This window comes from Podarcis liolepis (genome assembly GCF_965112155.1).
Source record: "Podarcis liolepis genome assembly, chromosome: 4".
In the NCBI taxonomy this organism is placed as follows: Eukaryota; Metazoa; Chordata; class Lepidosauria; order Squamata; family Lacertidae; genus Podarcis; species Podarcis liolepis.
Window position 1 is genome coordinate 39,302,813 of NC_139558.1, and position 17,044 is coordinate 39,319,856.

At 39.5% G+C, this 17,044-nt stretch overlaps 1 protein-coding gene across 5 annotated transcripts in view; it reads right to left on the minus strand.

The window, feature by feature from the left end:
- The window catches only part of MID1 (midline 1), a 261,929-nt gene that overhangs the window by 23,926 nt on the left and 220,959 nt on the right, over positions 1-17,044 (minus strand). For all 5 annotated transcript variants that reach the window (XM_083501935.1, XM_083501936.1, XM_083501934.1 and 2 more), the window contains one exon: positions 4,987-5,082. In XM_083501935.1, coding sequence (XP_083358061.1) covers positions 4,987-5,082 — 96 coding nt within the window. The remainder of the gene's footprint in view (positions 1-4,986; positions 5,083-17,044) is intronic.

Genomic DNA, 17,044 nt, shown 5'->3' on the forward strand with positions numbered 1-17,044 from the left:
CTGAAATGGTTATTCATTCTGAGAATGAATTCTAATAATTTCTTATCCTCCTTCAGTTACTTTCTATTAACTTAAATTCAATCTTCTCCCATCCTTTGCTTTTCTCTTAAGAGTCTTGTATTGCACTTATAAGCACATGCTGTTTCTCAAACTCTAGATGCTGAAAGACCAAGACTCTGGCATTTCTGTTTTTAGTTTTAAGGTGAACCTAAATATTAAAACACACTGTTGATTACTTTGTCACACTATACAAAGATCCATCACGCATGCTTTGGTACAGTGTGTGCCAAAACAACCTCCAAAGCAACATTCTGGATTTCAAATAATACATGCCAATGATCAGATAATAAAAAGGGATTATTAGTCTATGTTCTGATCAACATGACCTATTAACAGGATTACCATCAAATCCTTCCTGCTGGCTGCTTTCTTTTCTGCTTCTAAACTTGCTTCAGATTCTATTAAATTATTCCCAAATTTCAGTTTGTGAATGAAAAAGTAAAAGCTCTGGCACTGGGCCACATAATGAAAACACAGTGTGCATTATTTTTATTGCAGTGAACAAAGGCTTCTTATTGTTTAATGGAGTCTATTGGGTAGAACCCGGCCAGCATAGTTCTAATTTTTGTTAAACCACAAACAAGAAGTTTTCTAAGCCCATTTCATGGAAAACAGAAGGGAGACATACTTAGCCGTGAAACTTAAAAGAACTCTTTGTTGAAGAAGCTGGAGCCTTTTTAAGTATTGCCATTTTCATTATTTGTAATGAAATACTATTTTTCTAAACTTTTTCCATCTCTATTTCAGTCTCTCACATTCCACTGCTCTTTTGGGATTTTTAATTTGGCTGACGGACAAGAAAGAGAAACCCCAGGTACCTCTAAATGCCACTAACATGCCTGGCTCTGGTAATATTATCCCGATCTGAAGATTTGCCTATCTTGGGGATGCTGTCATAGTGAAGGACAGCTTGATGAACATAACCGGCCCTCCTTTGTTTTTGTGGGTTTACAGAATTTGGACATAAAATAAACAACCGTTTTTGACCTACACCTTATATACAGAGTCTAGGCTGAAGCAATTTAAATATATATTTCCATTAGAACGGGCACAGCTGAGTTGAAGAAATACATGAAATGTCTTTCTTGTTCTCTATAATCAAGGGTGGTGGGAGGAAATGACAAAATTCTGTAAGAACATTCATGGTGTGTGTGTGTGTGTGTTTAATTCAGTGTTAGAAAACATTGGCTGAATTGGAAGCATTTAAATCATCTACAGGAAAATATATTCCCTTCCACTCCTCTCCGCTAATTGTTCCAGATTTTTCCACAGCTGTGTTCTGATTACGTTGCTGTGCAACAGACTGAAACAACTCCATTCTATTGGCTAAATAATACATGCTTTTCATAAAACCCTAAAACGTTTAAAAACAGCCCCCCTCACCATCACAAATGAGGCTCCGCAATGAGAAGGAGGGAGACTGTTAGCAGCATTCAGTTTTCTACCATTCCTTTGGCAAATTATACGGGGAATATCTGAGATGTGAGTCACCTCAGGAACTCCCATGTAATAATGAATTCACCCTGATTGTTGTTGCCAGCCTTGAGGGGCAGATAGCTGGCTAACAGATTAAAAAGCAAGGAGGAAATTAGGGCAGAGCTACATGTGAAAATAGCAGTCACATTTTGAAGTTGCCCCTCTGGTGTTTCTTCCCACCCATTAGCAGAGGTCAATGATGATGGGTGGGGGTGTCGGCAAAGAAATGCGCAGCTTAATGTGCACGATAAACACACAGGAGGATTTGATACCAGGCTGTCCATGCAAATCATCATGTTATAGTTGCATATGCTGAATATTCACTCAGTGTATGTGCATTTTGGAACTGCCACAGATTAACATGTTCACATGGGGTGGTAGGGCTGGGGTATGAGAAACGTAGCCAAGCACTGCACATGTTTTATTTATGGTTTTCATATATTTCATACGTGGAAGTGTCTTTTTGAAATATATAGTATTCCAAGTCATTCTAAGAGTTATTTTCAGTCTGGCATGCACCATACTTAATGGTATCATCCAGATGATCACTCATGGCTTGTAAATCATAGTTTATAAACCATGTTTTATGAAGCTACAGACGAGCATCATGGCCACACACGCCTCCTTTGCCCCTCTCTCTATTGTCATACTTCATGTTGAGTAACAAACCAGGATAATAAAACCAAGTTCCGATTTAACTGGTTTGGATAAAACTGGGAACTCTGGCTTAGTGCAAGTCAGGTTCTTCGTGGTTTGTGAAGCCAGGGATGAATACCCAAATGTGGCCACTGCTGTTATTTTCGTATTGAGCCAAATGGCAAAAGGAGCTGTTTTAAAATAAAAATTGTGTTCCGGTTAATGTAGCCTTTTCATTTCATCTGCAAAGAGCTGGTGTGCTTTTTTAAAAAATGGCTTCAATATCACTCGTATAAACAGCCAGAGGTTTCTGTCCTCATAGTAGCACGTAAATAAGGTGGATTTAGCTTCCTATTGTGACTTTATGGAGAATAGGATGAAGTGATATATGAGAGATGCAGCTGTTGTGCCTTGGCAATGGAGAGGAATCTGTAAAATTAAGATCAAAGGGAAGCAACACATCTGCTTACAGTATGGCAGCTGTATCTTTATAATGGAAGAATTGCTGGGTCTAGGATAAAATTAAAAGGAAGATTATTTATATTCAGTTCATAAAAGATAAAAATTAAGCCAATGAGAAAAATATTGTTTTTAAAAAACAATAGCCTCACCAGAAATTAGAAAAAGAAAATGGCTGCAATCCAGCCCTCAGGCAAGTGCTTTTAAGTCCCACAGATATCAGTAACACTTAAATCAAAGAAGTTCACTCAAAGACAAATTCTATACGAGCACCAGGATTAACATGTGCACCAGAGATCAATTCTATATGTGAATCAGGATTGATAGGATTTTTTAATATTAATTTAATATGAAGGATGATGTAACTGAAAGCTGTGGCCTTCAGAAATATGAGCCTCAATGATTCCACAAGATCTGCTATTTCAGAAATACAGCTCTCTGTGTTCTCCAGAGATGAGCATTTTCAGCTGCTACTAGGCTGCAATAAACATGCAAAAACCTGAACTCCCCACTTTGTAGCCAGGACTTCTTAAATGGTTGGTTGCATACAACAAACACTGCTGTCTTTCACAGTAGGCACATATGAGGTTATGCCCTTTGCTGACACATGCTGCAAAGGACTGATATCAACTGAACAATGGTTTCCCACAATATATATTTGTTTAGTTTTTACATGTCAGTTAGTGAAGAATACCAGTCTAATAATAAAATTGCCAGTCCTGGACCAACACTACTTCTATTTTAAAATTTGCTTGTTTCTGTAGTTGCTCCCGGATGCGAGCAGAAATCGCACGCCAGGGGCAAATTTTCATTGTGCGAGTAGGCAGACATCACTAGATGTCACCTATAGTGTATATAAATAAGAAGTACAGTTGTATCTTGGAAGTCAAAGGAAGTCCGTTCAACTTCCAAAATGTTCGGAAACCAAAACGTGGCTTTTGATTGGCTGCCAAACGTTCAGGAGCCAAAATGTTCAAGAACTAAGCTGTTCAAAAACCAAGGTACGACTGTATTAATAGCAGGATTTCGGTTTATTATAGGAATTGTAATAATAAGAGAGAAGGAGCACAGGTGGCAAATAGTTGTGTTTCCGAAATATGGAACCAGCTCAGTGATTTGAACGGTGGTGAAGTTGTTGGTGAATGATTACTACACTGAATGCTTACTAAGCTTTTATCGCCAGGGGAATGGCTTCGATCTGATCAAGAACAACCAAATCATTGATCACTGTACTTGTCATTCTGGGGCTGAACTGAGATACATGAGTTATTATAGTTACATTGTTCAGTAAAGACTTGGTATTTCCTTCTCTCCCTGACACACAGCTGCAACATTCTGTAGGTCAAGGCCATCTATCTAGTTCTTCAGGTTTGTACTTTGAACTTGGCCCATTATTTGTTCCAGAATAGCATATTCTGGACCCTCCGGATTAAATAAACTTTCTCCAAAAACGCACAGGTTTCTTATAGTAATCTGACCTTTCTCAAAGTATTCCTGGCTCTCTGACACCAAATGAACTATCAAGGTACTCAAGGGGTCCACACAGAATCAGAAGATATGTGACTCTTTATGAAATACTGCCATAATACAGAAGTGGAATGCGACACAACACATGGTAAATATGGAATTCATTTTCCTATTCCCGGGGAGCCCTGTTCACATCAATCCATCTGTTGCAGAACCTTTGTGTACCACCTTCTAGGATACTCAGCTCATACCAGAATCTGGTGAAGCCCCTGGGGCTGACTCACTATTCTGCATGAACTCCGGTTGGACTTAGATCTGTGTTTCCCAAACTTGTGTATCCAGCTGGTTTTGAACTGCAATTCCAACCATCTCTGACCACTGGTCCTGCTAGCTAGGGATGATGGGAGTTGTAGTCCAAAATCAGCACAAGTCTGGGAAACCCTAGACTAGATCCTCGTGGTCCCTTCCAACTCTACATTTCTATGATTCCCCAATGGTTTGGCATTGCAAGGCCAAAGCCTGCAATGGTACCTTTCATGCTGTCTGTTGCCTATTATTACTTTTGCCCATATAATACCCCTTTAATAATAAATAAATATTATTTTAGGGATGTACAATCTGCCAAGTTCCTTTTCTTGAATGTATGGGAGGGTGCTCTTAGTAGCAAACTTGTGTTTGTCATGTGAAAAGTGTGAAACCCCCTCCCCCCGCACCATGTACACATGGTTGTGTGAGCTTTTAAAATTGAAATGTTGCATTTTCCTGATGGCTCTGTAACTAGAATACCAAAATTCTACTAGGTCCAATTCTGTGTAGCATTTTAACATTGAACCTCAACACATAAATGACATATGTAACTAAAACGAATGCACACAAGCAAATACTCACCTCCACGTGTTGGCAAGTTTGAATTAATTTCGCCAAAAGTGTTTCCAGTTCAGTATTTCTCTTGATAAGGTTGGTGAGATTACTTTCCAAGTTTTGCTGTTTTTAAAAAAAAGATGAAAAAGAAGAGAGATTTATTATCTTGCACCATTCTTAACTATAATTAAATACAGTACATACATGGAAAAGCATCCAAGATCGCAGTAAATCAGTCTAAAGTTGGACACTGTTGCACTGTTGGATGTAGCACATAAGTGGACTCAGTTTTAGCCAAGAATGTGTAAAATACTGGGCACCAGACATGGTTAAACTAGGTTACTGACAGAAGGAACACTTCCATTGACTTCAAATTAGTCAAATACGTTGCCCTGTACACAGATGGTAAAAATCTGTGGATAATAAATACATGGAGTTGAGAGTGGGATTCTGCTTGCTGTAGCCACTTCCAACCTCTGCATTTCAATTTGACTATAGCTTAGGCATATTCAAGGGATGCGGGTGGCGCTGTGGTCTAAACCACAGAGCCTAGGGCTTGCCAGTCAGAAGGTCGGCGGTTCGAATCCCCGGGACGGGGTGAGCTTCTGTTGCTCGGTTCCAGCTCCTGCCCACCTAGCAGTTCGAAAGCACGTCAAAGTGCAAGTAGCTAAATAGGTACCACTCTGGCGGGAAAGGTAAACGGTGTTTCCGTGTGCTGCTCTGGTTCGCCAGAAGTGGCTTAGTCATGCTGGCCACATGACCAGGAAGCTGTACGCCGGCTCCCTTGGCCAGTAAAATGAGATGAGTGCCACAACCCCAGAGTCATCCGCAACTGGACCTAACGGTCAGGTGTCCCTTTACCTTTAGGCATATTCAGGATACAGGCTGTTTTCGTGAGATCCAAACCAGGGCCTATGATGGTATGTAGGGTCTTCCCAGACTCCCAGATGAATGCATGTATAGGTCAGGAGCAGAAATAGTCTGCACAGTCCCAATTGTCTCCCTCCACATGTTCCCTGAAAAGGGCTACACATCTGAATCATTCATAGACATACACAATGATCCTTATTAGCTTTCACCTGGGCACATGAATGGGTACGTCACTGCTTGCCATTGTAAGGGACCCTGGCACTAGGTGATGAAAGAGCTGCCCGGAGTCAGAGCTGAGAATATTGAGCCAGGTGGACAAATATTCTAGCCTGGTATGATATGGCGGCTTCCCACATCCCTGTTTATTTTATAAATGCCCTTGAGGTCGAGACCTTTGAAAACTTTTATTTTTGAAGCATTTCACTGGAAAATCTGCTACAAATGTAATATATTTATTGTGTTTCTCTCTGGGAAAGCATAATATCTGCTTATCTGCCAAGGTCTGAGGATAATATAACGTATAAACTAGTTTAAATGCCAAAACCACACAATTAAAAAAACACAACCCACCACAAAAATCATATTTGATTTACACTTGACTTTTTTTTAGAATGCTTTGTTGATAATTTATTTCACTTATTATATTAAATTCAGATGTTTGCTCAATGTTATCATACTGAAGGTACCATTAACCTTGATATATTGATTCTGCTAATAGCAATTTGTGGTATGCATCCTGTTATATCTCATAAAATGGTTTCTTACGCTTCTACATTTAAATTCTCCTATTCTTCAAGGAACTACATACTCATACATCATAGCATGGGAGCCAACTCCTAGTGGCCAAGGGATCTCCCCCCCCCCCAATAAAATATTTGAGGGAGCTGGGCCTTCCGAAAACTGATGGGCATTGCTATTCAAATGGTGTGTGTGCACTGTGTCATGTGATTGATTATGCAAGGCGGGGCTTACCCCTCCAAATATTTTATTTAAGCCCCCCCCCCCCCGCATCATAGCCCTCTACCCTTTTTATCCTCACAATAAGGGCGAGGTAGGTTAGGCTGAGAGATATTGATTAGTTTACTTGCAACTCCCTGGTCTGATATTCTAACCATTACACAACACTGACCTTCATTTGATGTTCTTAGTCCAATTCCTTTCAGACATGAAAATAAATGGCTTTGTTGGATTGCTTGGGTGTTGGATTCAGATTTCCCCTTCCCCTTAGAACATGATACTAGATAAATATCCACCCCGAGGCAATAGTTGTTGCTGTTCTTTATATCTTGCTTCCCCCCCCCCCAAAAAAAACCCAAGACTTTGGGCGGCTCATGAAAATTAAGCACCATTAAAGTAAAATAAATAAAACACAATTAGCTAAAAACATTAAAAATTTACTAATAAAAAAGCAATTAAACTATCTGTGGAATTAAAACCACGAATAATGCGGTACTAATTTTAAAAAGATTTTTAAAAGATTTAATTTGGATTAATATGACAGCTAGACCACCTTTTTGCAGCATTCCCCTGTTAAATGAAATTATAAGAGGAGGGCTTTTAAAATTCCTAATAAGAAAAAGGATGATACTCATCACACCCAACATTTTTTCCCTACTGAAAGGAGTTCAGTGTCCTTTCAGTTCAGTGCTATATCACCGGTAATTTAATCTGTTTCTTTTACTAATGGAATTCCTTTCTCCCAAGCGCCTATTTTCCTAGAATTTTTTTAAAAATTCCTTTATGTCCCTCTAGTTCTTTGGCTAGCATTTACTCCTTTTTGTAGAATAGAATTCTTTTGTTTCTTGCTCCATTTTAGGTATACTCTCTGCGTATTGCACTGCTAGTACTTGTTTTCTGTTTCCCTTTCGAGGGATTGAAGTTTGGATTTTCTTTGACTTATATCAAATAGTACTTGCAACTGAGGTGCTGCTTTGCACTGATGTGACTCTAACCCACAATCTAAAGAAGCAGTGTGTGTGGAAGAAAGCAAGATACGGTCATAAAGTGTTGAAAGGTTGGGCATACTTTTTCTAAAAGTAAATAAATATATCTGTTAGCGCAGTTATTTGATGTCTGCACCACAGCAGGTGTCCAGTGTGTTTTATAATCACTCTGTATATTTTATTAACTGATGATTTGCTTGTCAATTTTTCATAATGTGTAAATGTGTGGTTTTGTTTTGGCAAACCACTTTGAGCTTTTTTTTTACAATCAAACAGTATATGTTATGAAACAAATATGACATAAATAAAGAATAGTTTTCATTCAACTATTTGTGCGCTGATGTGTCAAACAAGTCCACTGTGCCATATCAGCAATGGAGCTGCAGTTAACTGCCTAAAGGTAAAGGTACCGTTGCCCGTCAGGGCCAGTCGTGACCGACTCTAGGGTTGCGCGCTCATCTCGCTCAAGAGGCCGGGAGCCGGCGCTGTCCGAAGACACTTCTGGGTCACGTGGCCAGCGTGACAAAGCTGTGTCTGGCGAGCCAGCACCAGGGCCACACACGGAAACGCCGTTTACCTTCCCGCTATAAAGCGGTCCCTATTTATCTACTTGCAGGGTTGCTTTCGAACTGCTAGGTTGGCAGGAGCTGAGACCGAGCGACGGGAGCTCACCCTGCCGCAGGGATTCGAACCACCGACCTTTCGATCAGCAAGTCCTAGGCTCAGTGGTTTAACCCACAGCGGCACCCGCGTCCCGCAGTTAACTGCCTAGTCATGGTTAATTCTGTTGTTACTTCCCTCTTAAAGTATGATTTTTTAGAATTCCTTGCATATAGATTTTGAAATTTTGCTTATTCTTTGTCCATCCCATTGCTCCCTGCCTCACTCCTAAAGAATTACTTGGAAGAAATCATTTCCCTGGGGAGAAAGAAAGGCATTTATTTTAGTTCTGGGAGAGACTGGGATTATTAGATGCAGAAGTTACCTTCCCTATATTTCTTATCTACTATTTTATTTATTTAATACCTCATCTCTCAGTCTGGCAGACCCATGTGGACGCTTACAATCCCATCCACTGTTTCACAGCTGCCAACATCCACTCGGGGGCTTTAGCATATATAATACTAAACCTCTGGAACAATGAATAGCAAGCAAGATTTCAGGAAAAAGGATTTTAGGAATGATGAGAATGGAAATCAGCAACTGTAGATTACTTCCGTTCCTATCTTCAGTTGATATAATGTGAATCAACCCTGAAGACTTCTGCTTGAGTACTTGTTCACATCTTAACCATCAAAGTCTCCTTCATAATACTCACGTGAAACACCTAGATAAAGAACAGCCAAAATTGTGCGGCCTCCACATGCTGTTGGATTACAATACTCATAATCTCTAACCAGAGACCAGGGTTTCCCAGACTTGGGTCTCCAGCTGTTTTTGCACTACAACTCCCATCACCCCTAGCAAGCCTGACCAGTGGTCAGGGATGATGGGAACTGTAGTCCGAAAACAGTTGGAGATCCAAGTTTGGGAAACCCTGGTAGCTGGAGTTCATTGAGTTGTCATCAAAACACATATGGAAGGCATCACATTGGTTACCCCACAGATTTTTGAACGATACCTTCCACAATATGTATATAAATTTTTGAGCATCATTTATAGATTCTTTAAGATTAAAATGTTCTGTTGCAGCATCTTCTGTTTTTATATGTGAGATTCATAGGACAGAGAAGCTAAATTAGGCCCTGCTTCAGAGATAAGAAGGGTGGCTACCAAGGACTAGAGTGAATAGGTGAACAAATGTTTTTTAAAACTATGATTTATTATATTTTATTCAAGCCCTTTGACTTGGTGAAAACTGGGCCTGGAGGTGTATAATTTGGAAGGATTTTGGCTCTCTCTGTAGTCGTTCTTTTACGGAACAGCTATATTTGCAGTGGGTCAATTTAGGCTAAGCCTCAAATGCCTAAAGCTTAATATTAGAGATGCTGAGGGACAATAACACTGTTGATATTGATATGGCTAATAATAGAAGATGCCTTGGCAGTTCAAAGGAAAAACACAATAAGAAACCATGGAGTGGATTAATTGGCCAGAACTAGTTTTTTAAAATTTAAAATGTAATACAAAAGAGCCTACAGTCTCAATGTTTAATGTTTTCTATTTAAATTAATACATATTCTTTTCTCCTGATTTTTCTTATTAAAACTTACATGTAAAATTCAAGAGTAGCAGAGGAGATGAAGAGATTAAGCCATGAGCAGAACACAGAATTCTTTTTCTGGCCATTTCTAGCATGCTTTATAAGTCCTTTAAAGTTACATTATCTTCATCAAAAAAAAGACTGTTTCTGCTTAATGTCTTTCCCCTACCCAAAACAGTTATTTCTCTGATCCTTGACCTCAACAGAGAAAAACCAGACAGCAATTTTGAACTGTCCTCAGGCTTTTTGCCTGTTTCATTGGTCCTCTGCCTCCTTAATCACATATACAATTCCCCCATCAGTTAATTCATCCGTAACAAGTAATATACATTCATTATCCTACCCTACACAGTCAGATTCTAACACAGGTTAATACCCACATAACTCAGAGAAGACAAATATGTTGTCCATCTAGAAGAAAAGTGTGAAATCACTATAAATCAATAGACACACAGAGAATAGTTTTAAGTATAATCATTGCTAATAATTAGCTGTATAGCCCGGCCTACAGTATTTATGCAACATATAATTAATGCCTTTTAGGTGATGAATGAATTGCCTATGCGGTAGCTAAAATTTAATCACACCGTCTTTAAAGTTTAAGCCATAGTGTGGCATTCCAGGGGCAATTAAACTGGCACAGGTGTTTGAGGAAGTTGCTGGAAGGCTAAACAGATTTTAACAAAGTACTTTTCCTCTACTACTCTTAAAAGCATCAGTAGAATCTAGGAACCATCAGAGCACCTAAAATTTTGTCTGCCTCAACATTACAACTCACGTATCTGGAAAGTGCACTGAACGAAAACACTCCATTGGGACGGAGGTCTCTGACATGCAAGTCACATTTAGGCAACCTCTATCTGACCCCATTGGTATTGACATATTCATTCCTACTGATTTAAATAAACGGGTCTGTTCTAAACTTGACTAATTCTGGATCCAACCTTATAATCTTCCTAAGCTCAGACAGACAATAGGGAGTTGAAGTTCCACTTAAAGCCTGATAACATACATATGCTAAGTAAAAAAAGCCCCTGCTTCACTACAAATTAATTGCTGTCCAACTCCAGAAGCCTTATTTGAATGATGATGATATATACAGTGAGGCTGCACAATCTGTGATGCTGTAGCCTTTTAGTATGACTTCTCACACTCTTGAAAGCACCCCTTTTTTGTAGATTGGGTAATAAAGACTTAACTATATACAAAAAGGACAGAAAAATTCACTGAGGATAATTTTCCTTTTAATAAAGTGAGGTTATTAATTCACCAAAGTGGGGTTGGGGTTGGGCAGAAAGGAAGAAGTGAAACCTAAGATTCAGCAGCTAAGATTCTCTGAACCTCCCTCATTGCCACCAAAACAATGAATGGAGAAAGGAACTGGGATCCCAAGACACATATACCCAAGACAGGATCCTTCTGAGGAGGAAGAGGAAAGACCCCATTTGTTGCCTGAAAAAGACCTTGTCATTCTGAAGCTTCAGAAATCAAGCAGGTCAGAATACCCTAGGGAGGCTGCCATCATGCCTTGGGAGAGTCAAGGAGGTGGGAATTTCTTTCCTACCAGAGGTGGGGATGGCCACTAACTTAGAGGGCTTAAAAAGAGAATGAAACAAATTTGCACGAGATCAGGATATCAGTGGCAGACCCTCCAAGTGTCCCTATTTTCCAGGGATGTCCCTGACTTAGAGAAGCCGTCCCAGTTTCTGAATTGATCCTGGAATGTCCCACTTTTCCTTAGTAAACTATTTTCATCGGAGAAATATTGGAGGGTATGGAGTTGTCCAACCCCTAAGCAGTCTGAGGGCAATCCTGTATAGGGAAGTTTTTTTAATGTTTAATGTTTTATTATGTTTTTATATATGTTGGAAGCTGCCCAGAGTGCTGGGACAACCCAGTAAGATGTGTGAGGCATAAATAATGAAATTATCTTTATGGAATTGGACGTCCCTATTTTCATCAAATAAATGTTGAAGGATATACAATGGCTGTTATCTCCAGTATTAGCGGCCACATGACTCTGAATACAAGTTGCTGGGAGACAGGTGTGGGACAGAGGGATATTGAACTCTTGTTCTGTTTAAGCATACCTTAAAAGCAGATGGCTGGTCTTTGTGAGGACAGAATGTTAGACTAGATGGGACTTCCTATGTTCTTACATTCCCAGAATGTTCTATGTGTTGGCCAAGGAGGCCCAAGATGCACTTACTTTCCTTCAGCAAACACAATCTAAACCTCACCTTGTGGTCTCAGGTTTAGTGCAAGTATACTCATTCTGTTGTTAAGGAGATATTTCAGCATGATGAGGGAAGGGCACAGTTGTAATCTTATTAATGGAAGGCTTTGTGAGGAGGCATGGAAGGTAGTTAAGACCCCTCTATGTCATCGTCCCCCGTAGTAAACACCCTCAATAATCCAGCATAACCTCCAGTGATTCATTCTTTAGTGTTTTCATATAATGCTTCATATAAACAAAGATGTATAAATATATATGAATACCCATCTATTTATAGGGGGTAATTTGTCACTACCAGCAAATTAAGGACAAGCAGAATAATTCTGAAGAAATGTCAACTTTGTCCAAAGGCTAATGCAGTCTTTGCACTTGAGAAGATGTACAAGAATTATCTATTTCATGAATTGGGGTTCTAACAAAGAGAAGTGGTACCTAACTTCTTTGTAGCGTGGGGTGTGTGTGTGACAGATGCCGATCCAAGTACCTGGGCCCCACATATCCATGGGCCCCACATGTCCATATGTGTCCTGTTTTCAAGGTGAGAATTCTCTATTTGAATAAGTCTGGGGTGAAGAAGGAGTGTCCAGTTTGGTTTAAAGATGAATAACTATCAGAAGGGAGATGAAGAGCTTTGACATTGCCCACCAGCAGTTAGCAAACTAAGCAAGATGTTTACTTGTTTACAGTCTTCTGCACAATGGTGAGACATACAGTATTGTACTCATTTGTAAATCTATATATATAAATTAGCAGATGCATATTTTACAGAAATACTGGCTCTCTCCTTTTTGGTGATACATTGGTGATACATTTCCTCAGCGTAAGAGGCCACACAAGCCTTTCATGCCCTCACATGCTACCACTAAAAACTTAAGATTGCTTCTGATAGCTAAAAAGGCAGTGAGTGTAATTCACTCAATACATGTGCAATATGTTCATGGTTGAGGTGGTGTGGGAGGAAAAATACCTCCTAGCAAATGACCTATAGCATTTTCCTACCAGCTTCAGCCCTCAACATTAGTCCTGAGGGAAGTTTCACCTGTAGAGTGTCTTAGAAATCCAGATGTACAGTGATAAAACCATGAATTCTTAAGCGTGCGGCAGTCTGTAGACGCAGGTACTTCAGAAGATTTTTAAACAGCACTAAGGCACAATTATCATCTGGTTCCTTGATACGAAGTGATCAGGAATACCTTAATCTTTTTTTGTTCCTTTTTGTGTGCCTCTCATTATAGCTAGAATTAGAAACTGGGGTATTACAAGGCAGTTTGCAATGGAAACTTCACAGAAGCCGGAGTTTAGTCAAGCGACCTGCATTTGTACTTGCACCTCTTAACTTCACACATCACTAATGGAAAGGGGCTTTGCAGAAGCAGGTAAAATATTGTTTTCAGAGCCACTGCATTTCTGCAGTGTGTTTGGAAAACTGGTATATAAAACCATCTGTCTACGCAACTTCATTTATTTTATGACAAAAATGGGAGAAAACTCGCTCTTAAGTCACTCTATACGTAATATTACATACTTGCGATTAAAATACACCAACTTCCCTCATTCCCCTTGGGCCGGACACAAATCAAATAATATAATATTGTGACAAGCATGAAGAGCAGCCAAGAAAGCCTAAGTGGTATATACTCCAGTGAATTCTGCAAGACAGCTGTGCATGTGCTCCAATATTTATTATTTCCCTTTCTAGTGTTTTTCTGTATTTAACTGTGTTTCTAAAAGAAATATATATCTACATACACATATACTGGAATGTACTATGGTTTTGCAGAGAAGGAAAAGGAGTCCTAGTTCAAACCAGCCAGAAGCTTTTTTTTTTTTAAAAAAAAATAGTACATTAGAAAAAAATCTATTCAGGTGACTTTTCATGTATTATAACCACACTACAAATACAGAATGAGCAGTGGTAGTACTGGGTTCTGATCCAGTGCTACACTATGGAGCTTTCAGCGCATATTTACAAAATAAAGACCTTATGTTCACTGGGAAATGGAACAGGAACGTCAGACCTGTGAGACCTATTTTGCTTTGCACTAGAGGCGCACAATTTGCAAACTGGAACCTAGTCCAAAAGAATTAAATAATTCTAAACCCAGGACTTAGCTTTCAATAGCAGAACTGAATGGGGCATGCATTCCTTTCACGCAAAAGCCAGTCTCGGTCACCTTCCCCCACATGCCCTGCTTTCTCAATTTCAGTGATATAGTCTGGGGGGTCATTTTTTTGCTGTTGCCATAGATAAACAATTGGGACTCAGAAATCCACGAGGTTCCAATTCAAAGCGCCCAGAGATCTACCATCAGATCCCGATTTATCTGCCTACCTCGTTGTACATGATATTTGCCAATAATCAGTTAAGATTTAGGAATTAGTTGTGTATGAATTGGTTAGATTCCTTCATTCAAAACCAGATACCAATTAGGCAAATAAACTGCATTGTGCAATGAATAAAAATGTTCAAATGGCTTGGAAGAAATGTAGTAGTTCTCTATATTACAGATAGGGAATCTCAAGATGTTGTTGGGCTCCAACACCCATCAGCACCTGCTGGCATGACCAAGAACCTGCTCCACAGGGGGCTGACCACCTGGAACCACACCTGCATTTTCTTAGGTTACATGATGAAAGAAAAATGGGATATAAAGGTAAGAAAATAAACAAACATATGGAGGACCACAGTTCCCCATCCCTACCACACTGAGAACACAGTATTTCCATTTGTTATAAAATGCAGTTTGCATGCAAAGGAGATGGAGACTGTAATCAATATTGGTGCATGTGAATACAAAACTAGGGAGGTGATACAAAAAGGCTGGTTAAAAGGGGGTGGTTATTTGTATTTGGGGAATCTCTCCCCGAAAGACAAACAAGTTTTATCCAAAATCATACAAACATTTGATTGAAAGCCTCTGAAGCTGAAGGAATAATTTATTTCAAATTTTTATTTTTATTTAGATCAGTTCTATGGAAAAGTAAGTACTACACCAAGAATGTTATCTAGTTCTTGTTGCCCTTGCAATTGAAGGACACTGTGTTCTCCATCACTATTCTGATTATATGGTCTGCTTCATAACCACTGCATAATCATTAACAATGCCAAATGCTTCTTATATTTGTGTCTATATACCACTTGTTCGGGCTTCAGGACTCATAGATGTAACTAAACGTTTGGCCATCAGCAGCCTGCAAGAAGCCGACAGCATGAAACAAGCTTATAGGATTGTCTAATCAAGTGCAGCAGATGTGCACTGTGGACAAATAGTTCAAATGTTAGATGTCTAACAGTGGACAGTTGTGTATGCAACATCTGGTTCAGTTGCGTAAGACTAAAATCAGATTTGGAATTTTAATAGCTTGGCACAGAGTACTATTTTTAAGACTGAATGACTGGAATATGTAGGTCCTGGTATTGTCTTTAAAATATGACCTACTCATTGGAGTTGCACGGTCTCATTATTAAATCGGTGCTGTGCTATTATTTATATTAGCCTCTAAATAGTATTTTTGAAGTGTCTAAACAACATAATGCTTGTGAACATGGAAAGAAAGAAAGAAGCAAAGTCTAAAACTGATGCTAAGATAACATAAATGGATTGAGCATGTGACATACCACATTACCCTTCCGGAATGAGACCATGCAACGCCAGTATTATTAGGTTCCATTTTTAGAAAAGGCGCAAGTTTGATTTATTATGGTTAGATGAGTCTTAGAAAGCAACAGAAGTATTGACAACTGCCATGTATGATCTGCAACATCCAGCTACCTATCATCAGCATTCTTAAGTTGAGGAAACAGTGTCAACACTAAAGCTATTAAGCAAGAATAACAAATCTTGTAAACACTTTGGGAAAGGCATATGGGTTGTTTTCCTTTCCTTTCTTCCTTTGAACTCTGACACTGAAAATCAAAGAGCAATGCTACATTTGTTAACTTTTCAGCTACTAGCGCACACTTCTTTGCTCCTGTTCTATCACAAAACATCTAAGGTCTTTGACCTAGAGCAGATTTGTCATCATTGGGAAGTAGTTAAGAGGCAGATCTCTCAAGAAGATCAAAACTGTGCCCCTGAGACTTCCTATGAATTTATTTACTTATTTATCACAGATACATGTTTTACAGGAATTATATATTTTAACCCCTAGCAACATACTCTAATGTGGGAGGCCCCAAATCACTGCAGCTTTGACTATTACAAATGACTAGTTTGCAAATGGTAGTTTGCCCCATTAAAAAAAACTTGTGAAAGAATTAATTAGTTGAAGAAAAGTTTATAGGGCTTAAAGAAGGGTGAAAATAATTATACCTTTAATGTTTTACAGGTAGTAGCCACAAAGGAAATGGGGAAAGATTACGAGAGACACTAATGCCATGTAGCCTGACTTAGTCTTGACAGTGGTTCCAGGTTTGATAAGACTGTACACATCCAATTTTGGCATTTAGGCCTGTTGCCAAACTAGCTCCTCCCACCCCTCCCCACCCCGTGTTGATGACTGGGTGGTTAGGAGAGCATGTAGGCCCCTCTCTGCCACCACAGTGGAGGGGGCACTTTAGGGGACACTTCACCACAGTGGAGGGTCTAAGCCCCCCCCCCCATGGTGGGAATGGAGTTGTTGCAAACAGTACGTGGCAAAAAATACACCTGCCTCTCACATCTTCTGCCCTGGCCAGCATGAGCTGGAAAGGTTTCAGATGCAGCGATGGCGCTGCCAGTCTAATCCTCCCATTAGAATAGATTTGTCCTTTGTTTTAATTTGAGCTAATCTATACATTACACAGAATGAGGCAGAAGAGTGAAGTGGGGGGTTGCTCCAGTGTAAACATAC